Source organism: Rhinoraja longicauda, chromosome 21, assembly GCF_053455715.1.
Source record: "Rhinoraja longicauda isolate Sanriku21f chromosome 21, sRhiLon1.1, whole genome shotgun sequence".
In the NCBI taxonomy this organism is placed as follows: domain Eukaryota; kingdom Metazoa; phylum Chordata; class Chondrichthyes; order Rajiformes; family Arhynchobatidae; genus Rhinoraja; species Rhinoraja longicauda.
The window spans coordinates 18,282,916-18,309,733 of NC_135973.1; the positions used below are offsets into that span (position 1 = coordinate 18,282,916).

A 26,818-nucleotide genomic window follows, 5' to 3' on the forward strand; every position below is an offset into this window, starting at 1 on the left:
ATAAAGTATCCCTGGGAATAGAATGTTCTTGTTTTTATTCTGACACCGTTAATTCTTTACAGAATATACAGATGATAATGCTCTAATACCCAAGAATTCATCTGTCATTATAAAAAGAATTCCCATCGGAGGTGTGAAATCTGCTGGCAAATCATTTGTCATGTAAGTCTGCAATTTTATTTTAATGATTAACCTATTGCACTTTCACAGTGAAACAAATTCAAATGGTTTGGGAATAGTATTCTTTCAGAGTTGAATGTATTCTTGATTTTATTTTTTTAATTAACAAATTAGTAATTTACTGAATGTTTAAGAGATTAAAAATTTACATTTATATGATAAAATGTAGGCTCGCTGGTGACTTGTGAAAGTGAATAGAATGGTGTGAAAGACAACTTTCAATTTTGGATATAAGGTTTTTCGATTTTGTAAAACATATTTGATCATGTATTTTGATGAAAATTGTGACTCAACTTGAAGGATTATGGACATTAAAAGTAAAAGTTGATTCTCTTGTCATAAAGCATTTTGTGATTGGCTATGAACAAGTTGTCTATTACATTAACCACATGTCTCTGATTACACTTCATTAATTCTAAAGAGAGGCTCCAAGTGGTGCTGTGAAAATTAAAGTCGCTTATCATTTTTGTATCGGAGGAGGGCTTTTGTTTCAAGACAGATTTGGATGCGAACTACATGGCACAATTAGCAAGTTTGCTGATGACACAAAAGTGGGTGGTATTGTAGATAGTGAAGATCATATCAAAAAATGGCAGCAGGATCTTGATGATTTGGGCAGGTGGGCTGAGGAACAGTTGATGGTATTTAATACAGAGAAATGTGAGGTGTTGCATTTTGGGAGTACAAACATGGGCTAGGCCTATTACACAGTGATGGATAGGGCTCTGGGGGTGTTATAGAGCAGAGGGATCTAGGAGTACAGGTACAAAGTTTGTTGAAAGTGGTTTGCAGATGATAGGGTGGTCAAAAACGCTTTCGGCTCATTGGCCGTTAGTATTTAGGATAGAGGTTGGGAGGTCATGTTGCAGTTGTATAAAATGTTGGTGAGGCTGCATTTAGAGTATTGTGCTCAGTTTTGGGCACCATGTTATAGGAAAGATGTTGGAAAGGGTGCAGAGAAGATTTATGAGGATGTTGCCAGGATTTGAGGGCCTGAGCTATAGGGAGAGGTTGAGCAGGCTAGAACTCTATTTCTTGGAGCGCAGGAGGATGAGGGGTGATCTTAGAGGTATAGAATCATGAGAGGATTAGATCGCCTTTTGCACCCTGGAAGTCTCCCCAAAACATTGGCACCTAGGCTGGGCAAGGCAGCCAATCTCAACCTCACCGGGACTTCCATGGTCGATCGGTGGGTTGAATTTGCAACCTGCGGCCGGGGCTCTTGAACTCCAGCCCAGCTGGAGCCAGCACATCTATCCCCTTAGCCAACTTCCTTGGCCTGCTGGATAAACCAGCAAAACTCTGGAACCAAGAGTGCCAGGCAATGGTGTGCATCTGCTGGTTGAAGGGCTCAACTGTAGAACTGTTGTAGAACGGTGGAACTGTAATGAGTAAATATTACATTTAAGTGCAAGATTATATAACTATATTAATTAATTAAGACGGGGTTAAAATATAAAACACAGCAGAAAAGCCAAGTATACACCATTCTCTGTGTGGGAAAACAGGATCCTTCAGATCCTATCTAAATCTCTTCTGTGCCTTATCTAGGGAATATTGTCCTGTTGTCTACCTGGAGTATTGTGTGCAGTTTTGGTCTCCTAATCTGAGGAAAGACGTTCTTGCCTTAGAGGGAGTACAGAGAAGGTTCACTAGATTGATCCCTGGGATGGCGGGACTTTCATATGAAGAAAGACTGGATAGACTAGGCTGGTACTCGCTGGAATTTAGAAGACTGAGGGGGGATCTTATAGAAACATATAAAATTCTTAAGGGGTTGGAGAGGCTAGAAGCGGGAAGTTTGTTCCCGATGTTGGGGGAGTCCAGAACTAGGGGTCACAGCTTAAGGATAAGGGGGAAGTCTTTTAGGACCGAGATGAGAAAACATTTCTTCACACAGAGAGTGGTGAGTCTGTGGAATTCTCTGCCACAGAAGGTAGTTGAGGCCAGTTCATTGGCTATATTTAAGAGGGAGTTAGATGTGGCCCTTTTTGCTAAAGGGATCAGGGGGTATGGAGAGAAGGCAGGTACAGGTTACTGAGCTGGATGATCAGCCATGATCATATTGAATGGCGGTGTAGGCTCGAAGGGCCGAATGGCCTACTCCTGCACCTATTTTCTATGTCTATGGTATCTATACCTGATATCAATCATGTCCCCAGTTAACCTTCACTCTGAGGGGAACAGGCCCAGTCTCTCTGTATAACCAGCATTCCATCCCAGGCAATATCTTGGTGACTCTCCACTGCACCCTACCCATTACTGTCACATCCTACCTACAACATGGTGACTAGAATTTTACGCATTGTTCCAGCTTTAGTCCAGTATTAGCAAAACCTCCCTCCTCTTGTATTCAATGCCCCAACTAATGAAGGTCATCATCCCATATGCCACCTTAATTTATTACCAATCTGCCATTGCCACCTTACCTTCGCAGTTTGTTTGGATTTGTACTTGGCACTCCCAAAGATCCTACCATTAATGTTGTACATTATAGCCTCACATTTATCTGGATTAAGTGTAGAAACAAGGAACTGCAGATGCTGGTTTATACCAAAGATAGTCACAAAGTGCTGGAGTAACTCAGCTGGTTTGGCAGCATCTCTGGAGAAAAAGAGTGGTTGCGTTTCAGGCTGGGATCCTTTAGACTGAAAGTAGGGTGTTGGGTGAGGTGAAGAACTGGAGGCAAGAAAATACCAGGACCAATTAAGGCCTGCCACTACAAAGATGTATAGGTTTGTAGGTTAATTGACATGCTATATTTGTAAATTGTCCATAGTGTGCGGGGATCCTTGTTTGGCGCGGACTTGGTGAGTCAAAGGGCCTGTTTCCGCACTGTATCCCTAAATTAAACAAATGACCTTTGGCATGGCAATGCCCGTGTAAGCCCATCGCTGGCTCGGGAAGGTCTGATCTCAAGATGCAAAACAACTTGGAGAACTGTGAAACTGTTCATACCACTGGGTTGGTTGTAAGCTACTGAAGCGAAATATGAGGTGCTGTTCTTCCAATTTCCATGTGGCCTCACTCTGGCAATGGAGGAGGCCCAGGACAGAAAGGTCTGTGGAAATGGGAAGGGAATGGTTGGCAACTGGGAGATTCCACGGGCCTAGGTGGACCAAGCGCAAGTGTTCGCCGACCGGTCGCTGAATCTACGCTTGGTCTTGCTGATGCACAGGAACACACTTCAGGAACACTGGATGCGGTAGATAAGGTTAGAGGAGGTACATGTGAACCTCTGTCTAACATGAATGGATTGTCTGGGTTCCTGGGTGGATTTGATGGAGGAGATACAAGGACATGTGTTGCATCTCTTCCGGTTGCAGGGTAACCTGGGGAGGCAGTGGTTTGGGTGGAAAAGGATAAGTGAACCAAGGAATTGTGGAGGGAGCAATACCTGTGGAAGGCAGAAAAGAGTGGAGATGGGAAGATGTGATTAATGGTGTGATTCCTTAGGAGGTGGTGGAGGCCGGTGGGGTGAAAGGTGAGGACCAGGGGAACTTTGAATGTTGCGTCTGGGGGGAGCGAGAGCAGACTTGCGGGACATAAAGGAGTTACGTGAGGACCTCATCTATGACAGAAGGGGAGTGGCCACGTACTCTGAAGAATGAGAAAATCATGGATGCCCTAGTATGGAACACCTCATCTTGGGAGCAGTTGCAGCAGAGACTGAGGATTTCCTAACTTTCCCTCTTGGGATCACACCTTCCTTAGCCAACAATGGGCTTACCCGGCACTGCCCTGCGTGAGGTCATTTGTGGCCAGCCTTGAATGGTCCTGGTCTTTTCTCGACTCCAGTTCTTCACCCCACCCACCCTCATACTTTTAGCTTGAAGAAAGGTCCCGACTAGAAACGTCACCCGTCCTTTTTCGACGACTGTCCGAGTCGCTGAGTTACTCCAGCATTTTTGTCTATCTTTTTTATCTAGATTAAACTCCATCTGCCAGTTCTCAGTCCATTTTATTGACACTTCGATATCACTGTACTCATCTTCCATATTGTCAACAACTCTGCCAATCTTTGTGTTGTTTGATCATGCCTCCTACATGCATTTCCAACCCCAATTAAAATCTATAAATGATAATACAAAAGCCAAATTCTGTTGAATGGTTGAAATATTAAACAAAGGCAGAAAATTGTGGAAGGAGCCATGATGGATGGCTAGGATAACCATGTTGGGAAGAGAAACTGCATTGTTCATGACTGCATCATCTGAATTAATGGTAACTCTCGGCAAATACTGTGCATTTCTGATATTCTTATTCCTGCGCAGAATGGAATGAATAAAAGGCAAGTGTATAAAGGACGTACTTACAGATTTATAATTTTAAAATTACTGCAGCAGAATTATTGTGATGGGAGAAAGCTGTTGGATCAGTATTGGTCCTCAAGGATCTATTAGACCATAGCAATGTATTGAACCTCACTGGCAAACTTATACATTTTTAACTAAAGGCAGTTTTAGAAATTGTCCAATTATTTACATGTCATGACTCCATAAACATTGATGACATAACAATGAAATTGACAAGATAACACTCCCCAGCGCTTTAGTGTTGCCCTCAATTAGACAAATCCATAATTAGCATGATTTCAGTATTCCAGGTTATTTTATTATCGTGATCAGTCCCCAAAGATATCCGTTTAAGTCTTTGGATTAATGTTTTGCAGATGGTTAACTCGGAATAACTTGGAGTACATTTAGTTTAAATGTTAGAAATTTGAATATACCAGCCACAGAAAGAGACCACACACAAATGGACCTTTTAGCCCATTCCAACCATTGTCCATTTATCTAGTTTTTCTTATTCTTCCAACATTTTCATTCCTTCCCCATCCTCAGATTACACCACCTACACATTGAAGGATTTACACTGCGCAGTTTAGTTACCAACCTGCATAGCTTTGAGGTGTGGAAGAAAACAGAACACTGAACACGCTATGTCAAAACATCTTGTTTTCCCCATGCTTATTTTTGATATAATTTGATTTATGAAATGAAAATTTCATGACTGTAACAACTTGAAACATCTTTACTTTCCAGAGATCGATCTGAACCAGCAAGTGGGACATCGAAAGCAGTATGTAAAACAAAAATACAATCTGAACCTTTCTATTGGTTAAATCTAAGTTGTTGTTTTTAATAAATGCTATTCATAAGTCATTAATGTTTTTTGAGTGCTTAAAAAATGCTTAAAGCAAGTATACATACCTGACAAGGTCATGTTTTGTAATGCCTACCAAAGTACATTGGTAATATTTTAATGCTGTTGGGCAGCACTTAGTGATAATTGCCCCACCTACAGATCAATTATGTGTGTGACCTGATAGTGCAAGGTAAAGCATTGTATTTCATATTGAAACTGGAACTTAACTTTCGGACACAGTCTGTAACAGATCAGTGTGTGATTTTTAGAGACTGGTTTAACAGTTTGCTGTGGAGAACATGAACGTGTTCCTGCAATGTCTGTCTTTTAGCATTATGTGTATAGGGATTTTTGTGCATTTTCCTTTAAATAAAGAATGTCTGAAGTGTATTATCTTCCATTTCACATTGTATCACTCAAGTTTTTAATGCTTTATTAGGTATGATTTAATGGTGTAATGGGTTGCTTTACACTATCATAAGTCACATGAAAAGCATGCTAGATGACTGTGATTGTAAATGAAATGCTGAATTTGTGCAGTTTAACAACTTTCCTATAACTTTCATATCAGTATATATTATATTTGAGCTCAAATAAACAAAATTTGCCGCATCTAGAATATATATGTTAAATAATGTCTTTGTTTTGACTCCCACCCCTCCCCTTCCTGTTCCCAACTTTACACATGGAAGTTAGTAGGATTTTGTGGTGCTCTTAAAACAATTGTAAATTTTATATGTGTGTTAGTAACAAGCCGATGTTTCATACATTATGTATTTTATTTTGTACCGGTACACCACAGAAATCTCCTGACTTGTTAATTTAAAGTTCAGATCTGGCTGTTTTCTTCTGCAATCTTAGCATAACTTTTTGTTTGAGCCATTTTATAAAATATGGATTTGTTTTTTTTAAAAAGCACTAAACTTCTGTAGTCAGACACATAGAATTAAGTTGTCGAATAAATGTAGCTATTGAGTACTTGATTTAATTTTCAATATCCAAACATGTGTTGTGAAATGTAAACTGCAAAGTTTTTACTCTTTGAGGACGTAAATTGTTAGAAGCAACTTAACTGAGACAATTTAAAAAGTTGTTTTCTATTGCTTTATTGGTTGTCAGTTCAGTGAAGTAATATTTAAAAGAAAACAAGTTTTTCTGCTTTGATTAAATATAAGTGGATTTGAAAATTGATGAATTTTTGTATTACTGGTTTTATGAACAAGGCTTAGCTCTGTGGCCATTTGCAAAAATATTTAGCACTTCATGAATGTAAAAAGAATAAAGATGTTTTTAGTAGTTTTGAACTTAGAGCTAATGATTTACTGAAGTCTACTTTGGGGAAGAGGATTTGGGAATTCCATAATCATTGCACTGACTGAGCACATAGTTGATTTTTGCCATCAAATTTCTAAACAATATTGTTGCATTCTTGGCCTTCAAAATGGGTAGTGCAGTAGTTTTATAACACATTTGTTAGATAGGTTGTGGATTTAACTGATGAAACTCATGGTTGTGAAAATTGCTTCAAAAGCAAGAAAGCTGAAGCATGCTTCACACATTAGCATTGAGAACATGGAAATCTTCATGTTTTTGGTGTTCACGAGTTGAGAGTAGATTCATTTAGCCCAACCCAGGTCTGAATTTGTCCTCTATCACTGCCAGAGTGATGCTACTTGCAAACTGGAAGGCCATCACTTGCTAGGCTTTGCCCCACTTCTAAATCACTTTTCCAGCTTTCTCTCCTGTACTCTCAGACACCACAGATGCTGTCTTGCCCACTGAGTTCCTCCAGCACTTTGGGTTTTTTTGCTCAAGATTCTCATTTCTGCAGTCGCTGGAAGTGCTTCACAAGTGGTTTACATGAATGCCAATGTCCCCTTTAATGTTGTTCCCCAAATGACAATGTGATGAATGACCAGCAAGTGGGATAAGATATATATCATATTGTGGTCTTGTAATAGTATTTTATTATTTAATTTTCATGTGTGGAAAGCTTCACAGACACAATATCAAAATCTGCCACAAAGGTATCAAAGGGTATGTTATCCTAACACAAAGCTTAAGGGGGTGGCAAAGAGAAATAATTTCTGAAGATAAGGACCCAGATAGTTGAAACTGCAAATTGTGAAGTAAGTGAAAATCAGATTGCTTGTGGCCAAAACTAAGTGGTAAGACCTGAAGAAGTAAGAGAGGACAATTCTCAGATTTAAATGCAAAGATGAGAATATTAAAATTGAAGCACTATCTGACTGGGCATGAAAACAGAAAATGCTGAAAAAAGTTGACAATTCAGGCAGTATATACAAAAAAAAGAAACAGTCAAAATTTTAGGTTTGCTACCCTTGGTCAAATCATCTTGAGCTCAAGCTCCATAGAGTTGTAGAGAGGTATAACATGGCCACGAGCAATTCAATCAGCTGAATTCCTGATGATCATCAACCACCCATTTACACTAATCTACATTAATCCCATTTTTTATTCTCCCTGCATTATAATCAAATCTCCTGTCCAAACCACGCAACCCCTCTCCCATTCTACCCATCATCTATCTCCACATGAGGGACAATTTCCAATGACCAATTAAACTCCACAGTTTGCATTTCTTTGGGATATGGGAGGAACCCAAAGCACCCAGGGAAAATCCATTGGCCACAAGCAGAATATACAAATTCCACACACAGGAGCCAAGGTGGAGAGAAAAATGTGGGAGTCAATGTTACAAATAGATTTTCAGCAGCAGCTGAGGGACGAGCTAAGCGATGTCATAAAGTTGAATAAGACACAAAAATGACAAGTTGTCTGGTTCATCATCTCCAGGGTGAGGCAATGAATTGTCTTGAGTAATTGAGTTTAGAATCAGGGCTGAAAATGATGATGACTTGAGGAAAATTTCAGTTCAACAAAACTTGGTATGTGGCCAGTATTGTAACACTTTATCATGGAATGTGTTCTGGAAAGGTAGTGGAGCAGTTGCTCAGGGTAAATTGGATGTGTTGAAACAAGTAAATGAAAAAATGATCCTAATGTGGAATGGGGCAATACCAAGTATGAAAACAAGTGGTGGCCGGTTATGGATGGTTTTTCGAATTGAACCAGGAGTGATATCGGTCAGGTGGAAGATAGTTGAGAGGCATTGGTCAATAATATCAAAAACTGGGTAAGGAGGGAAAAAAGTTCATGCTTATACAAGATATTCATTTTGATGTGAGATATTTGGTTACCTTGATGGGAGGGACATGATTGGAAGGGTTCAAGTGTATAGCTATTATAAGTCGGAAGATGGCATTTTGGGAGTTGAAGTATGCAATGAAGGAGGTGAAACATTTTGAACTTGATATTGGGGGTAGCTGTTGTATATAGTCATGTGCATAGTTATAGATCTTGCCCAGAACGTGTTTATTATCCACCTACAAATTTCATGAAAACAATACTTTTGTTTAAATCCAGTGCCATAATTCTTCATGTGAATGCTTCAATTCACTGGTTCTTAGTCATAAAAAGAGAGAGCATAGAAACTGGCCCTTTCATCCACCATGTTTACGCTAATCATTGGCCAGCCATTTACATTATTTCCACATTGGTGTTATTTTTTAAATTCATCCCATATTCTCATCTGCTCCCCCTAGATTCCACCACTCACCACACAATGGACAATTTACAGTGGCTGAGTAATTTATCATCCAGCATATCATTGGTATCTGTGAGAATCTGGGGATGTCCATATGTAACTGGGAAATCATGCAAGCTCCGCACAGAAATCTGGATATAATACAATAGTTGCATTCGTAAGAAACCTAGTATTGTAGAAACAATTATTTTGATTGGGGGGGGTTGGGGCTAGAGAGTTTGATTTGCTAGAAGTTATGTTTTCCTGCATTTAAAAAAATTTGTAATAGCCAAGTTTAATTTTGGCACTACAACCTAAAACCACCAAAAGCTGTGTGTTATTTGTAATCGAGTACAAGTGCATTGCACAGGTGTCAATAGAATCAATTGCTTGTCAATTGTGATGGCTTCCTGTGACAAAACTGGCAGCCGTGTTCTTAAGAAACAATGAGGTCTGATTACTGTGGGGGCTTTGCATGTTTTTCTTCTAACATTGATGGGTTTTTTCCCAAGACAGCATTTTTTCTGCTTGTCGATTTCCAAAGGAACTTTTAAGTGGTTCTAGTTCCCAGTCAAAGTCGCATCTAACCAATTTGGCCATGTTACAAAGATAATGTTTCCTAATTGATCAGTCATATTATATCCAATTTGCATTATGGAAACACGAGTTATAGCAGAACAACCTGTCCTCTAATGTTTTCTTGAGTTACTATATTTTGGATACATTCGTGTCTGGGCATGCTCTGGTTTTGATGATGATGTCATCATAATGTAAATTCAGTATGTTAATTTTCCAAAATCTGTATGCTGTAATGTTTAACCCATTAGCTTGATATATGGTCGTTTATTCTTTTTCCAATGATTGTCTTGTACTTTTACTTTTAGTATTTTTAGTGCCTCAAATTCACAGTCTTTCTTTATTCTGTTTTGTCAAGTTTTATCCTTTTGCTCACGGAAGCAACAGGGGAAGGCAAGAGAAAGAGGTGTCAGACCTAGTTGCCAGACTGCAGGGAAAGCTGAATGAGGTCAGTGTTGAGCAGTAGTAGAGGGATATACAATGTATTTAATGGGATGACTATGGAAGGAATAGATAAGGTAGATGGGTTTCAATGGAAGGGAGACGGTTCTCGTATTCTTGGCAATGCAGGCTCTTGAATATTAAAAATGCTCATCTGAGTTGAAAGCCCTTCTCAGTAAACTTGTTCCTGATTCAGTAACTTGTAGATTCAAAACTGCATATTAGCATGTTCAAGCCTTTAAGCTCTGGAATGAAAATGCTCTTTAAAAATATTTAAATGAATTTGAGAATATGGTCAAGAGTTTTTAGCGCTATTACAATATTGAAATAGTTACTTGTTGACCAACTAATTTTTAAATGATTAGGGTAGTGTTTGAAAAGGGCCAGATCTTTGCTTAACATTTATCCACATTCAGGTGCCTGGCAAGCAAGACTACACAATTGATGCACAAAATCCATTAACAGCTGGTGATGCACCACTTAGTTCTGGTAAAGTGTTAGAAATATCTGATGCTGCTGACATTTAGAAACGGCACAAGATTTTCATTTTGTCAATGGTGATCATAGGGAACAGATGGTACAAAGTGACTCTTGATCGGCAGGAGGGCACAGCAAGGTCAGTACTCTACAGATTGTCCCCAGGTATTGAAGAGGGTCTGTTTATACATATCCATAGTCAATTTTGGCCATAAGTCAGAAAATGCATAAAAATAACTTTATGGTAATCATACCTCCACAGTATTGTAATGAATGGTATCAAAAGCAGTGTAAGGAATTATTCAGTGGAGTGAGAGGGAAACCAGTTCTGTCGTTAGTAGAAATGAACGTCTATATGTACATACATTGAACTTTTGAATTTAATAATCTGGGAATTTGTTCCTATGTAGTGGTGTCCATAACCTATGGAGAACTTGTATTTGCTGTGAAACTGTTGGTCTTGAGTTTATGCCTCCAGGATACTCTATTAGAACTGTACTTGGCAATTTCCAATTTCATTTGATTGAAAGAAGTATTTAACCAGTTTGTTTTGGGTGACACCGCTAACAAAAATGCTCGCTCTCTGTTCCAGTAACCCAGGTCCAATTCTGAGCTGCTCAGTCCTTGTCAAGTTTGTGCATTCTCCTAGTGACATGTGTGTTTCCTCCCCATCCCAAAGCTGTGCTTGTTGGTAGGTTAATTGGTCACTTTAAATTGTTCCTATTGTGTAAATTAGTGGTAGAATCCATGGGAGGGGTAGAGTTGATGAAATGTGGGAGGAATAAAAAGTGTTGGGGTAGGACGAGTCTAAATGATCGATAGGCTTGGTAGTTGGAAGACCCTATTTCCATGTTGTATCCTTCTACAACTTTAGATCAGCTATCGATAATGTGACTGCCAGTGAATATTGGGTGATTTTTGATGTAGAGCATGGAAACAGGCTTCTTGCTCTACTAAGTCTGCCAACACATCAAACACAGATTTACACTACTCCCATACTAATCACATTTATTGTCTCCACAATCCCATTAATTGTGAGATTCTACCATATCCCTAACTGCTTGGGACAATTTATAGTGCCAATTAACCTACCAACATTCACGTCTTTGGCATTTGGCAGGAAACCAGAACACTCCAGGGAGAATGTGCAAATTGCACACAGCACAAGAAATTTGGAGCCTGAAGCAGCAGCTCTACTACCTTTGCCATTTTATTTTTAATAGGCAGCAGGCTGCACAGTGATGCATCAAGTAGAGCTGCCTCAAGGCGCCAGAGATGCGGGTTTGATCCTGACCTCGGGCGCTGTCCGTGTGGAGTCTGCACGTTCTCACTGTGACCGCATGGGCTTCCTCCAGGTGTTCTGGTTACTTTGGGTCACTTGGTTACTTATATAAAAATTAATCTAATTAATGAGACATGCTCTCTTAGTCAACTTTTTTTCCAAATATATATTTTATCCTTCAACCTCTTCAGCAACCTATCTATCAGTTGTAGGATCTTGTGGCCTGATGACTTCATTGGGTGTAGATTCAATGTACAGATATTTCCAGACTGCAACTGGATTTGTTCTGCCATTAGAGAGGGGGGGTTGTAGAGCAGGATCCCTGGACATGCGTTGAAAATGTGGAGGAAATTATTGTTTGTGAGCCATAGTTATCACAGACATGCAGTGGGGTTGAATTTCTTTATATCTGGAATTAGTATAGGATCAGGATATTTTATAAGTACATTAAGGGAAAGGGGATAACGAGAGAATGTGCCCTTAGGAAAGCAAAGAGGTAATCTTTGTGCAGAACCGCAGGAGATGAGCAAGATCTTCAATGAGTATTTTTTCTGTTTTTACTGTGGAGAAAGACATGAAGACTAGGGAACTTGGTACAGTTAATGGAGATATGTTGAGGACAGTCCGTATTATGGCGGAGGAGTTGCTGACCATACTAAGGAATAGTACGGAAGGGGAAGTACAAGGCCTAGCAAATGATAGGTGGATACATGAAGGGGGGTGGGTTTCATCCTCAGAAGGTTGGACAAAGGCCAGCGATGAAAAGGCAGTGTGAGATATGGATAGAAGTTGTACAAATTGTGAAGTCAGTGGAAGGATATAAGTGGAAGGGGAGAAATGTTTGCGACCCCAAGTATAGCACAAGGAAGAGAGGGGGAAGGGAATACAAAAGTGGGGAGGAGGTTTGTTTGTACGCCAGTTACCTAAAATTGGATAATTCAAAGTTCATACAATTAGGTTGTAGGCTACCCAAACGGCCAATGAGGTGCTAATCCTCCATTTAATGTGTGGCCTCATTCTAGCAATGTAGGAGGCCCAAGGCAGAATGGCTAGCAACCAGGAGATCCAGCAAACCTTTGAGGACTGAGTGCATTTGTTCAGCGAGACTATATAGCCTTTTCGATGTAAAAACTGGGAACACCAAATGCAGTAGATGAGCTCAGAGGAGGTGCATCTGGAAGAACTGCTGAGTTTCATGGATGGATGCGAGGGAAGAGATATAGAGACAGGGTAGAACCTCTGTGGTTTCAAGGAAAGTATCAGGGGAGTAGGTGGTTTAAGTTGGAATGGACGAGTGAACCAAGGAGTTGCCGATGGAGTGGACTCTGGAAAGCAGAAAGGGGTTGGGATAAGAAGTGGTGGAAATGTCAGAATTATGTGTTGGGTGCAGAGGCTGTTGGAGTGGAAGATATGGACCAGAGGAACACTGTCCTTGTTCCATCTGGGGAGAATGTGAGCAGAAGAGATGCGGGCGTGGGATCCATCTATGACAGCAGGGGGAAAACAATGTTTACGAAACAAAAAGGACATGTGTCCTACAATGGAAAGCCTCATCTTGTGAGCACATCAGCAGAAGCAGAAATTGAGAGAGATGGGGATAGCATTTTTGCAAGGTGGACGGAGGTGTCCAGATAACTTAACTCTGGGAATCACTGGCTTTGTAATACATGTCTGTTGATAATCTGTCCCCTGGAAGCTGAGAGTTCAAGAAAAACGTCGGAGATGGTCCAAGTGAATTTGAGGGCAAAGTGGAAGTTGGTGGTAAAGTTAATTAAATCAATGAGTTCTGCAGGGATGTAGGAGGCAGTAGAAGCAATTGTCGATGTAGCAAGAAAGACTTAGGGCATCGTGCCAGTATAATTTTGGAACAAGGAATGTTTGACATAATCAACAAAAAGGCAGACATTGCTGTGCCCTTTAACTTGAGAAATTGAGAGGAGTCAAAACAGAAGTTGTTGAGGGTGAGGACAATTTCTGCCAGGTGGAGGAGAATGTTAGTGGAGGGAAACTGATTGGGTCTGCGTTCAAGGTAGAACTGGACGGCTTTGAGGCCTTCCTGGTGGGGTGTTGAGGTGTAAAGGAAATGGATGACTATGATAAAGATGAGGCAACGGGGGCCTAGGATTTGAAAGTTATTGAACTGTTGAAGGTGTGGGTGTCTCAGATGTACTTCGGAAGAGACTGAATAGTCAGGATCAAATCCGGGTCTCTGGCGCTGTAAGGCAGCAACTCTACAACTGCACCACTGTGCCGACCTAGTGCTTGGGGCAATGCAGGTGATCTCCCCTGTTTTGACGTAGCATTTTAGTGCCTGTTGGGTCATTTCAGAAGCTATTTAAACATCTATCAAAATTCTAAGATTAGCTTGAATAGACTTCATAACTGGAATGCTCTTAATCATTTTGTTACCATAAATCAACTTTTATGTCAGATGTGTGCAATTATAGATCTCAAAACAGATTTGTGCAGCTTATTGCAATGTGTGGGTGATGTTGTTGGAATTGAGTTATTATCAAATTGGTTTCTATTAAATCTTCCCTTCATTACTTCCAGTAAGTCGAAGGATGACTTCCAGATTGGAGGCAGGACTTGTATCATGATTCGTTGGCAATTCATTGTGTGAAAGCAGTTTAAATAAAATCTCTGAAAAGAACCTCCCCTTGATAATCCAAAACCTCATAGGAAAGCTGTGCTGTTGTTCTCATCTCAGTGTATACATTACTCGGGCACATGTAGGTCACCATTTGGATTGCTGAAGCTTTTCGGGTATTGCATCACAGAACAACTTAGTAGTTTGGCAGTTAATATTTTTTCGATACATGTCCACCACCGATTTTCAGGCACCTCTGTTTCCAGAGTCTTTCTGAATTGTGCATTTTGCCGAACCAACAGAGGTCACAGCCCATAAGAGGAGTCCAACAGTATGGGAACATTCCGCCTAGGCAGCCGAGGAATCGCGATACCAGCCTGCAAAGTTGGCTTCAGAATTTGTCTATGGGAATGTTCAGGTGCACCCTGTTTTGTCCCGATTAAAGGAGGTGCCAGACCACCAGTTGCTGGAAAATCAGTGGTGGACCTGTAAATGTGTTTCCAAATAGAACATTTGTTAATAGATTGCTAATTGCTAACATTTTAGAGATGGTAGGCAACATCGGAACTATTACACACGTGTAATTGACGAAGGTTAGCATTTTCATGGTATTAATGGAAAATAATGTTTCAACAAATACATGTGTTTAATTGGAATGCAGCATTTTTTGGATGTGAACAGGCACTCATAACTAGTAAAGAGCAGTTCTCTCCAGGGAAGATGTCCTAAACTGTTAGTTATGTGTACATGTGCAAATATCTTGGAACATGACATACATTTGGAAACAACAATCAAATTTGGAGAAATTTCAATTATATTGATCTTGTGCTTGGCAATGCGAGTGAAATTTGCAAAGTTGGCCAGTCTGAGGAATGTCAATGGATAAATTATTTGTGAAGCAACAAGTGGACTTGAACTGTCAAAGCTGATTGAAATGTCATGTCTAATGCATGAGCAGATAATTAAGTTGTTAATTGTGCCTCCGTTTTGAATGGATTCAAATTCAGCAAAAATGGATTTTGGGATGCCCTCTATTGCTTATAGATTAATGCACCTCCGATTTTGTTGTAAAAGTGCAGGATAAATAATAGTGCTTACAAAAAAGTTAATGTCCATTCTCATGAATAGTTCCAATGACTTCCCTGGTCTTAAGTCATTTGCTCCAGAAATTTTGTAAAGCAGATATTATTTGAGTGGGAAGTATTGTTGCCGATCATCTTGTATTTGCCAAAAGTCTTGCATTTTGAGTCATGATTTTTCTGAGGCCATAAAGAAGCAGATTATAGTGTTGAGCTGAGGATTCATTGCATCAAGTCTGTATTTCGCAAATGTCCTCAACAATGGGTTTGTGGCAAAATTCCAGATTCTATATCCTTAATGTCGTTAAGCACATTTTTCTAGCTTGCTGTTTTACTTGACCTAATATTATCCTCTCTGGGACAAGCTCCATCATCTCATTAATCATTCATATTTGGAGATCTCAGGAGAAAACATGTCTTTGTAACTGTAAACTCACATCTTCCTGGCACTTTTTTTTTGTCCTTTTAGTATGCACTTGCTATAATTCCAAACTGCGATAATGTTTTTAATTTCTTTGTGTGTAATGTCATCTGTATTTTCTCTGCGAAAAGGAGAAACATGATTTCAACTTACATTTTAAGATCTGGCTTTGTATATGCTTCAGATAGCATGGAAATATGCCTTTGATCATGTCTAGAGGTCTTTGTTGACCAAGTAGTTGGGGCAGGTACATTAAGAGCATTTAAATCATTTGGACATGTACGTAGAAAAGAAAGGTATGGAGGGATATGGACCAAAAGCTGGCAAATGGATTAGCTTTGATGTGGTATCATGGTTGCATGGACGAGTTGGGCTATTTCAATGCTGTATGACTCTGTCAAGTACCCATTTCTACTAATCCTATTCTTTCATGAACTTCACTAATTCGCCAATTCACAATGCCCAAATAACCTACCAGCCTGTAAATGCTTGACGTGACACAAAAAACCCCCAAAAAACAGCACATCCAGAGAAAATCAATAATTTATTGCTCTATTCTATTTGATATTTTGACTATTTTAATGTAAATGTCATTCTCTCCCTTTCTGTCAAGCAGTATTGCGTCATTTTAAATTCTGCATTGACCTGCATCTTCTGCCTACTCCCTTTCCTGTTAACATGAAATGTTTCAATCCTTGTATTAATTTCTGATTCACACAATCATACTTATTGCTGTTGAGATACACTGAACATTTGTTTTGTATCTGCAAATCCCCTTTTGTCACTAAATTTTCAAATGGAGCAATCCCTATTATTGAGGCACTTGTGTGTGATCAAAGACAAATAATACCATCAAAGCCCATATTTGCTGATGTTTCTGAACAAGAAAATAGCCGCTTTCCAAGGGCACCTTTTGCCCAAAACATTTATGTAAATGACAAGCCTGTTTTTTGACCAACCGAGGCTTTGAACACTTGAGCACAAGGTAATTAGCTGATATTATGAAATTGTGGATGACCTATTTTGTCAATTTTGCTGTCCATGCCTTTTAATTTCACCAGTGGGTTGTGGATTAGGGAGGAAGGCTGTGTACAGATTTTTTAAGATCACCGTATTAGTGAATGTCTTAAATCCAAATATCAGGATTCTGTAGTATACATGTTTATTGGTTTATTGCTTCTTATGGGGAAAATAATTACACCGTATTTGTGAATAGTAAAACGCAGTGAAAGAATGTGGGTCAAGTCGTCTCATCAGAATTTTATTTCTAATTCAAAAATTGTTACTAAGGGAGGAAGTGTACAAAGAACCATGGGGAGAGGCAGGAGTGAGACATTCGGCCTATCTTCATCCCCATCCTTTCACAGTTTTTTCCATTGTTCTCCCTTAACTTTGTCCTCAATTCTTTACAACTTGTTTTATTTCTAACTTTTCATCAGTACTAGTTAATGACTTGAAATTGTAAACAATTTCTCTATTCAATGTTGCTGCTTGACCTGAATATCCTCCAACTATCTTAACTTCAAAATTCTATCATGGGTATATTTTGCTTGACTTGGTGCTTGTAATACAGACTGTAGTTAATGTTGTTGGTCAATGTTATAGAGCACAAGGACAGGGATGCACCTGGAATGTACTATTATTGAACACCAGTTCAACATTAAGTTGTGCATTTGGATCTAAAAATATAGTGAATGCACAATCCTTTTTCCAAGAGTATGGGTAGAAAGAACTAGAGGGATAAGTTTAAGGTGTGAGGGGAAAGATTTAATAGGAACTATCCACACAGAGGGTGTTCGGCTATGTGGAAAAGCTGTGAGGAAGCAGTTAAGGCAGGTACAATAACAACATTTAAAAGATGTTTAGATAAAAAGATGAACAGGAAAGATTTAGAAGGAAAAGGGTCAAACATGGGTAGATGGGACTATCTTATATGGGGTATCCTGGAGAGTTGGGCAAAAGGGCCTGTTTCCGTGCTGAATGACTTGGATTGCCAAGGCTGCTCATTACATTCTACTTTCAGCTGACATTTGTAACTCAAAACATATGTAAAAGCTAAATCCCCTGCATGTGTAAAACTGGTTTTGTACAATTGGACCTATCATTATACCGGTAAAAAATTGGAACATTTTGTTTGAGTTATAGCTTCAGTAACACTTCATTTTTGGTTTTGATCATAATATTCCTTACAACTGCAAGGATTGTGTCATATCCTAAGCAGTTCAAAACATGTCCTCAAAACACTCTTGATGCTTTTTCACTTCCTTGTAATTGCAAAACCGAACAGTAGGTTTGATGCACAATTTGTACGCTCTCTTCGATATGCATTCTGCACACCACATTTAAATTCTTCAAATTATTTTCTTTGCTAAAGCAATTGTATGAATTCACTTGCTGATTAAGGGTCAAGCTCTTGTAATAAACATCCCTGTTCTTCTATTAAAGTGTATTGCTATGTAGTGTGAATTTTCTTTTTTCTCATGTGCGCGTACACACACGCACGCACATACACATGCAAAAAGGTGAGTTTGCAAATGGAACACTATTAGTAAACAAGCTATCTGTTTGGGTTAAAAATATGTGCCTTATGTTTTAAATGTGAATGTCTGTATTTAATTCTTCCATTAACAGATTGATGACTCTGGAACTTCTATCTCACTGGCGCAGCTTACAAAGGTAGAAAATGTTTTATTTTGTTGTTGTTAGTGGTGAATTTTCTTTTCCTCCAAATTCAGTACTTTAAAATTTAATTGTGTTCAGCAATCCTCTAATCTGTAATTGTTGCATTAGTAAATTTACTCCAATACCGTGTATTATTTTGCATTATGTTACTTGTTCAAATGCATTTCTTTTGTCGCAAAAGTTACTGTAATTGAGCATAAATGTTAATAGCATTAATATATCCTGAATATCCTGTAAAGAACGAGTAACATGGGGGTGATGGAAAGGGAGTCCCTTGATAGCCTGACCTGGCTACCATAATTCTTGCCTACTTTGGTTAGTTCTGAAAATACATCAGAAAAAACCATAGCAAAATGTTTTTTTTTCTTAACTTGAAATGTGGTGAATATTAAGTCGGTTATTTCACCTTTGGGTTTGAACTCTTTGCCAGCAAAGGAGGTGGTAGAAGAATGAAAAAGCCCAAATCACTGGATATTGGTATGAAGGTTCTTGCCTTTCGCACCATCAAATCCGTGTACGGTTGTAAATAAAAGGACTGTAATTTCGGCAACACATCCAAGGATTGAAAGCTTCTGTGATGTACTGTGTGTAAATTTTCTCTGATTTTTATAGCAATGTCAATGCACTCAAATAAATCAATTTAACAAGTGTATGACAATCCCCAGTGTTGTACTGACCCAACTTAGTTTTGAACATGTAAATGTAAACCAAATAAAATAAAATAAATTTTCTCTTAAGACCAGATGTTGGAGAGAATGTATATGGGTTCTCATTTGTTTGAACACAGACTGTGTAAACCTATATGAAAATCATTTGTTTATTGCGTACTCTTTGCATGGCTGATTCATAAGAAGAGAAGAGTATTATCATGTTAGCAGATGCTTACGGCATAGGGTTAAAGGTGTGCATACCAGAAATGGCTGTGCGCTTGCATATATTTTTCTTATTTAGCTCTCTGGTGTTTAGAGATATCTGAATTTAAACCAAGTGTGCATTAAGCATATTCCCATTTGGGGACCTGGAGAGCCATATATCCATTCACCATTATCCATTGTTGACAGTGACATTCATGTTTTATAAGTAAGGTTACTGTTTGGGTTCAAACAAATTTGTTTGTGTGAGCAGTACAGTAAAACCTTGATAGGATCATTTGCTGCATGGCGGAACTAGAGTTAAAATACTAAATACCTGTGGAAAATGGGTGAGCAGTGAGGTTTTCTTGTCAATGGGGCTTTTGGCATGCAAGACTTGAAACATTGCGCTATTAAATGTCCAGTGGGAATTTCCTGTTCAAGCACTTTGATTTGTACATTGAAATTGTGTTTGGTTTTATATTGTTTTTGAAATGAATTGTTCCTAAAATGAAAAGGTGGTTTAAAAATATTGCATTTATCCTCAGTATTACAAATTAAGTGGTCTTCTATGACAAATACCAAAAGTTCAACAGCATGTAGTGCCCCTCCCTCTCTGTTACATTGGCATGACATGTGAATATTTTATTTTCTCATCCAACTTGATGAGTTGCACCTATTTGCCGAGATGACCAAGAACATTTCCTTTTGAGTTAGCATTACCTCTGAAGCCTAGGGACTGGCTTAAATCCGAGCAACTATCAAGAAGTCATCCTAGTCTTGACAGCTCCCTGCTTATCCTCGTTTAATACTCAAATGCAGAGGGTTTGACATGAAAACCTTACTTGGTTAACAGGAAAATCATCTCAAATCTGCACAATGGTACATCAAGTGCGAAAATCCAAGAAGGAACCTATTTTCTATCCAGGCATATCTCCAGATGACTTGAGTGCTATTGGATAAGCAGGAACTGTCATTGCAATATTAGTACTGGATTATGCTCAGATATCATTAAGGGTCAATGGTGCAATAATTTAGAATAAAATTGTACCAGATTATCGATTCCTCATTGAGAAAGACTTTAGGTTTTAGAAAATTGTAAACTGAACCCTTGCCCACTTCGCCATCAACCTCTGAACCTTCAACCCCCCCCCCCCCCAAAAAAAGAACCATGCATCCTAAATTTGGTAAATATCACCAGATAATACAAATAATCTATTGCGGTGTACACTTGCTGTTTAATAATTACGCATCTTAACACATTTTAACACTTTTTAGTCTCAACTTGAAGACCCCATTTGAATCGCAAACCTAGCAAAAAAATCAACTGTCTTAATTTCCCCCTTATTGATATGACACCTGTATTCTGCAGCACCAATAACTATCATGGAAATTGTCTTTTCACCATAGAAATTATCTATGGTTTTACAATTGAAATAATCATGTTTTCCTAATTCTACATATCAATGTTTCCTAATGACAATTGCCCTCATTCCTTTTTGGTGATACCCTCCAGGTTTGATTTCTATATTGCTCTCCCAAGTTTTTGCATTGCAGTATCCAATATAAATAATTATAGCTTGGTTGTAATTGTTTAATACTATAGTTTAACTTTCATTTGTAACTACATTTGTATCTAAACAAATGTTAGATATTACTTTGGGAGTACTGCTTGAAATGGATAGAGGGATTAAAATTTCAAAGATGGGTTTAATTTACAGTCTTCAACCTGCCTGGAATCACTGAAGGATGGGTAAATAATATTTACACAGATTACCAGAAGCCCCTTTGGTCAAGTAATAAATTACAGGATTCCTTACTGGTCACTGAAACGTGACAACTGAAATAGAAAACTTTTCCAAAGTAAAAGTCCTGAAGGTTAAAACCCAACGTAAGAGATTTCTGATGAAAGGAAGTTGCTTAGCAGTGACAATACTTCTGTTTTAAATATAATGTTTAACTATTGCGCTTAAAACTTTAGTGGAAGGTAGACACCAAGGAGGTGGGATGTAATAGCTTGACTTGAATTACTAAAAACCCTTTGGAGTAGTGTTGTATTATCCAATTAAAGAGATGTGTATTTAGAAGATGTAAAAAGATTTGGATTCATATAGTGCCATTTATTTTTAGATTGTGGAATATTTTTGAAATGTAGTTATAGGGATTACAGCAGAACTCGCCAGAAACAATTATATGTCAGTAACCAAGTAATCAGTCTTAGAACTCCACAGAAACAGACACTTCGGCCCACAATATCTTTGCTGAATATGAAGCCAAATTAAACTAATCTCTGCCTGCACATAATCCCTCTATTCCCTGCAATTCCTGCGTCTATTTAAAAGCCTCTTAAATATTACTGTCATATTGGCCTCCACCACCACACTTGACATTGGGTTCCAGGCATCCACTACTCTTGTGTCTAAAAAAAATCTTTACATTTTCCCCTCTCATCTTTGATATTTCCTCCCTGGAAGAAATGAGTCTAACTGTCCCCCCTATAATTTTATATATTTCTATCGTCTTCCATCGGCCCCTGAGGCTCCAGCAAAAACAATATGTCCAAAGATAGACACAAAATTCTGATGTAACTCAGTGGTTAGTCATGGAGCATCTCTGGAAAAAAGGAATAGGTGATGTTTCAGCTCAGAACCCTTCTTCGTCCTTCTCTAGAGATGCTGCCAATTCTAGGTAATGCTATTTAGCTATAGAGACGTACAGCATGAAATGCCCTTCAGCCGAACTTGCCCATGCTGACCAAGATGCCCTGTCTACACTACGTTCACGTTTGGCCCTCACCCCTCTAAATCTTTCCTATCCATGTATCTGTCCAAATGTTGTTCCTAGTACCTGCGCTCTTTGGTTTCCCTTCTCACCTTAAACCCATGTCCTCTGGTTTTCGATTCCCCTGCTCTGGGTAAAAGACTCTGTCTATTCACCTCATGATATTATGCATCTCAGTAAGATCACCCCTTACACACCTGCGCTCCAAGAACGAAAGCCCAAACCTGCCCAACCTCTCCCTATAGCTCAGACCCTCGCGTCATGGAAACATCCTCATAAATCTTCTCTGCACTTTTTCCATTTGTTCTTGGTTTAGAGCTTACTTTAGGATACAGTGTGAAAACAAGTCCTTTGGCCCATCGAGTCCACGCTAACCAGCAATCGTCGTTACATTAGTTCTATGTTATCCCATTTTCACATCCTACATATTGCAGGGGCAATTTACAGATGCCAATTAACCTACATACCTGTACGTTTAGAATGTGGCAAGAAACCAGAGCGCCCAGAGAAAACTCATGTGGTCACAAGGAGAATGTACAAACTCCACACAGACAGTACCCAGAGTCAGGATTGAACCCAGGTCCCTGGCACTGTGAGGCAACAACCCTACTGCTACACCATTGTGCTGCCGCAATAAACTTTATTATCTTCACAAGTACAGTGAGGTACAGATACAATAAAAGCATGCTTGCAGCTGCATCACATCCACCTGTAGAAATTTGTTACGAGTATTTGGTAACATGCCAAATCTCTTTAAAAATCAAAGAAAGGAGAAATGCTCACAATTCTTTGCGATTTCAACTTTGCGCTAGGACCAGGGCAGATTATCTGAGATGTTAACGTCCAGGAATTTGAAGTTGCTTACTCTTCACTGTCAACCACCTGTAACTTGGTCTCCCAATACCCCTTTCTTAGTCAACAATGTTCCTTTGTTTTGTTACATTGAGTGTTTGGTGAAGTTGTTGTGGCATCACTCAACTAGGTGTTCTATCTTTTGCACACTGACTCATCACCATCCGTGATTTGGCCAACAACAATAGTAATGGTGATGCCTTTAGGAATAGTTGTGTTTTAGTGAGCGAGAGATCCCAAGTTTTATAGTGGGATTTAATCTGGGCGACTGGGGTATCAGAGTGCACCATGTTTAAGGGAGTATATTGTACTCTAGGCATTATATAAAGGAATAATATATATTATTGGGCTTACGAACATTGAATTCAAAATTCTGGTTAAAACAAAATGGACTATGATTTTCAAAAGAAACAAAACAGGATCAAAGGAGAGCAGTAAATGAGGTTGTCATGATCATTATTATGGTTATTAGAGATGTTATTATTTTCCAGTGTGATTTGCAGCATGGACATTAGACAATGGCCTTCCTGTCCAAAGTTTCCAATATTTTGTAGTCTTAGGTGGATATTTTTTTTAGAGGAAATGGGCCATTCCAAATGTGTTGGATGATAAATCATGCTTTTAATAATTGTGGAGTGAATAGGATAGTCTTTATTTTTTTTTGCAATAAAATCACACTGGAAAATAATAACATCTCTAATAATGATCATGACAACCTCATTTACTGCTCTCCTTTGATCCTGTTTTGTTTCTTTTGAAAATCATAGTCCATTTTGTTTTAACCAGAATTTTGAATTCAATGTTCGCAAGCCCACATTCTAAGTCTGGCACCATCTGTTTTCCTCCTTATCCCTTCCAACACGAGAAATTGCAGTGTTCCACTTGGTAGCATCACAGTTGATAGCTCATCTGAAAAAAGAATTGAATCCCTTCACGGTGGAATCTGTCCCCCGTCCCCCCACAGTGGAATTTATTTGCAGTTATGTTTACAGGTTGCCTCCCAGGCATTGATGTGCAGCGGCATTGAAATAAGAGTTTGAATATTTAAATTTACTCTTAGTCCAAAATATCCAAAGAAGATTGAGGCTCGGAAACCGACATTGTCCACACCAGTAGACTTTGCAAGGATGAAAATATTAATTCCAATGAAATGTCAGCAGACTTGATCTCACCAAGGGTTTTACTGTACATGTGAATATTTACTGCTTGTCTGGGGTGGTGCCCTAAGCTGTGTGTGCAAGTTGAACAGAATGGAACCCAAAGAGCCAGATATTGGAACATCAAAGAATTGTTTTATGGTTCTTGTACTTGAATTGTTGGCATATCACTGTTTTAAAGTCATGTAAATGGTGGAAGAACATATCCCCTCCTGTTGCCAAACAAGAAGTTTCTCAATTTTAATTTATTTTTCATAAATGTTAGCTTATTGAACATTTTTTGATCCTATTACTTGGGCTGTGGACTTATCCTGAAGTAAGAGTGACATCGACATACTTGGCCCAACTTGGGTGAAGTCGTTTTCCTGTAACAGGTGTCAGAGTACTTTGAAGCATGAACCTAGTTCAGACTATCCCAGAAACCACCAGATAATCCACTTAAATATTAACAAAAGTATTTGTTTTAATTGTTTTGCATGGTTATCATTTTAATAACATTTTTCATTTTGGAGGTGATTACCCATGGAATTGCAAAAATGTGATTTCCATAACCTCCATGATATGATGGAAATGCTGCTAATAATTTCATTGGTGTTTCAATTGTATACGATTGAAAGTATTATAATTAACAGCAGTACCAGGGTTGAGGAACACCTACCCCCAACCCTTTGATTCTTCCACCATTTCCCGTGTCCGAGTCAACTTCTTTTTCCTTGGATCATTGGCAAGCTGGATCAACAGTGTTCTCGATAACATAGTTGCGATAAATACTGGACATCTTGCTGTTCATTACAGGATGTGAACTGGAGTGTATAGAAAATTCTGGGTAACTACTTTTTTTTAATAATACACACCTGTCAAACAGACGGCCAATCTGGCTGAAGCTAATGCCTCCGAGGAAGATAAAATTAAGGCTATGATGACTCAGTCTGGTCAAGAATATGATCCAGTGAAGTGAGTTGGAAAGATGAAATTTGATAACATTTAATGTTGTTTTATAATCCATTCGTAGTAAAGGACATTGTGTATTAATTATGTTACATTTTCTTTCCCAGCTACATGAAGAAACCTTTGGGTCCTCCTCCTCCAACATATACGTGTTTTCGTTGTGGCAAACCAGGCCATTACATTAAAAATTGCCCAACAAATGGGGTGGGTAAAACTAGTTTAGCTTTTTAACATTGTTGTGATGGTATTGTGTTAAAGGCAAAAAAAAACAAAAACTAGATAGACACCTGGGAAAGGAAAAATGGAAGTTGTGGAGATATTCAGCGTATCAGGCAGCACCTGTGGAGAAATAAATAATGTTTTCATTGGTTTGCTGGAGGATCTCTAATTTTTCTGTTTAAAACTGTAGCTCTTGAGGTAGCTCCATGTCTTCTGTGGCTGCACCAATAATTACATTGTCAGAATATTCAGTGCTCCTGTGAGAAATGCTTCCAGAAAATTATCTCAATTAAGAGAAGAGCAACATTGCAGCATACTGTTGCTTTGAGGTTATTTCCAAAGCAGTGTCAGTCCAGTTGGAATACTGGTCACATCGAACAGCATTAGGCAATTTAGTTGCTGATTGTTTACTGCTGAAATTAATGGATTTCCTTTTGGCCCATTGTTAGAGTTGACAAGTAATATCCTTAACATGTTTACATATTGTCCAAACAACTTCCCAGGCAAAGAAAATCTGGATTTGTGCAAAGTCTTAAGCAAATCAGTTGTTAATGCACTCTTATTCCTACCCATTGTACTTGCACAACTGAGTTTTTGTGACAATAGACAAATTTCCATGATAAGATGGAGGCTCTAGAATGTTTTCGGACTCACGTCCTTTACAACAGCAACAAAATTACTAACATTGCTGTGTCAGAAGGAACTGCAAATGCTGGTTTACACTGGCGATAGACTCAAAATGCTGGAGTACCTCAGCGGGACAGGCAGCATCTCTGGATAGAAGGAGTGGGTGACGTTTCAGGTCGAGACCCTTCTTAAGACTGAGCTCAGTCTGAAGAAGGGTCTCGAACCATAATGTCACCCATTCCTTCTCTCCAGGGATGCTGCCTGTCCTGCAGAATTACTCCAGCATTTTGTCTATCTACTAACATTGCTGTATGTGTGGGAAGATTCATATAATAAAAAAATAAACACTGCAATTTATCTGTGAAAAACATTTAGGACAAAAATTTTGAAGCTGTGCCAAGGATTAAGAAGAGCACGGGTATTCCCCGCAGTTTCATGGTAGAAGTTGATGACCCAAATATGAAGGGTGCAATGCTCACCAACACTGGGAAATATGCCATACCTACAATTGATGCGTAAGTAGCATAACAGTTATCTGCATTTCCAAGCTGCACTTCTCATATTGATAGGTGGTCATGGTCTTATTTATGTAATTGGATGCTTTTAAATAATGTGACGCAATGGGTTAAATTGTTTACGTTTGTAACAACCACTTCAAAATTTCCTACTTAATCCATTTCTATCTCGGCATGCATTCGGACAAAGTGATTAAACACTGCTTTTGTTTTCAGCCATATTATGTCTTGAGTTTTCACATTCAAAACTTGAGGTGAGATTTTTAAACATGCTAGGAATTGCAAGTGGTAGCACAGAACGGATGCAACTGTAACTGAATGTATCTCCAACAAAGTACAAAGGAGAATTCAGTCAGTGTGGGAAATGGTGAAAAGTTACTTTTTT

At 38.8% G+C, this 26,818-nt stretch overlaps 1 protein-coding gene across 11 annotated transcripts in view; it reads left to right on the top strand.

Moving 5' to 3' along the window:
- The window catches only part of LOC144603984 (E3 ubiquitin-protein ligase RBBP6-like), a 69,353-nt gene that overhangs the window by 9,591 nt on the left and 32,944 nt on the right, over positions 1-26,818 (top strand). For 2 of the 11 annotated variants that reach the window (XM_078417915.1, XM_078417916.1), the window contains exons 2-8: positions 63-162; positions 5,226-5,262; positions 9,870-9,959; positions 18,433-18,477; positions 24,990-25,078; positions 25,180-25,276; positions 26,294-26,433. In XM_078417915.1, the coding sequence (XP_078274041.1) occupies positions 63-162; positions 5,226-5,262; positions 9,870-9,959; positions 18,433-18,477; positions 24,990-25,078; positions 25,180-25,276; positions 26,294-26,433 (598 nt within the window). Of the gene's footprint in view, positions 1-62; positions 163-5,225; positions 6,502-9,869; positions 9,960-18,432; positions 18,478-18,913; positions 19,365-24,989; positions 25,079-25,179; positions 25,277-26,293; positions 26,434-26,818 lie in introns of those variants that run through there. The other 9 variants (XM_078417918.1, XM_078417919.1, XM_078417922.1 and 6 more) reach the window with 8 other exon arrangements.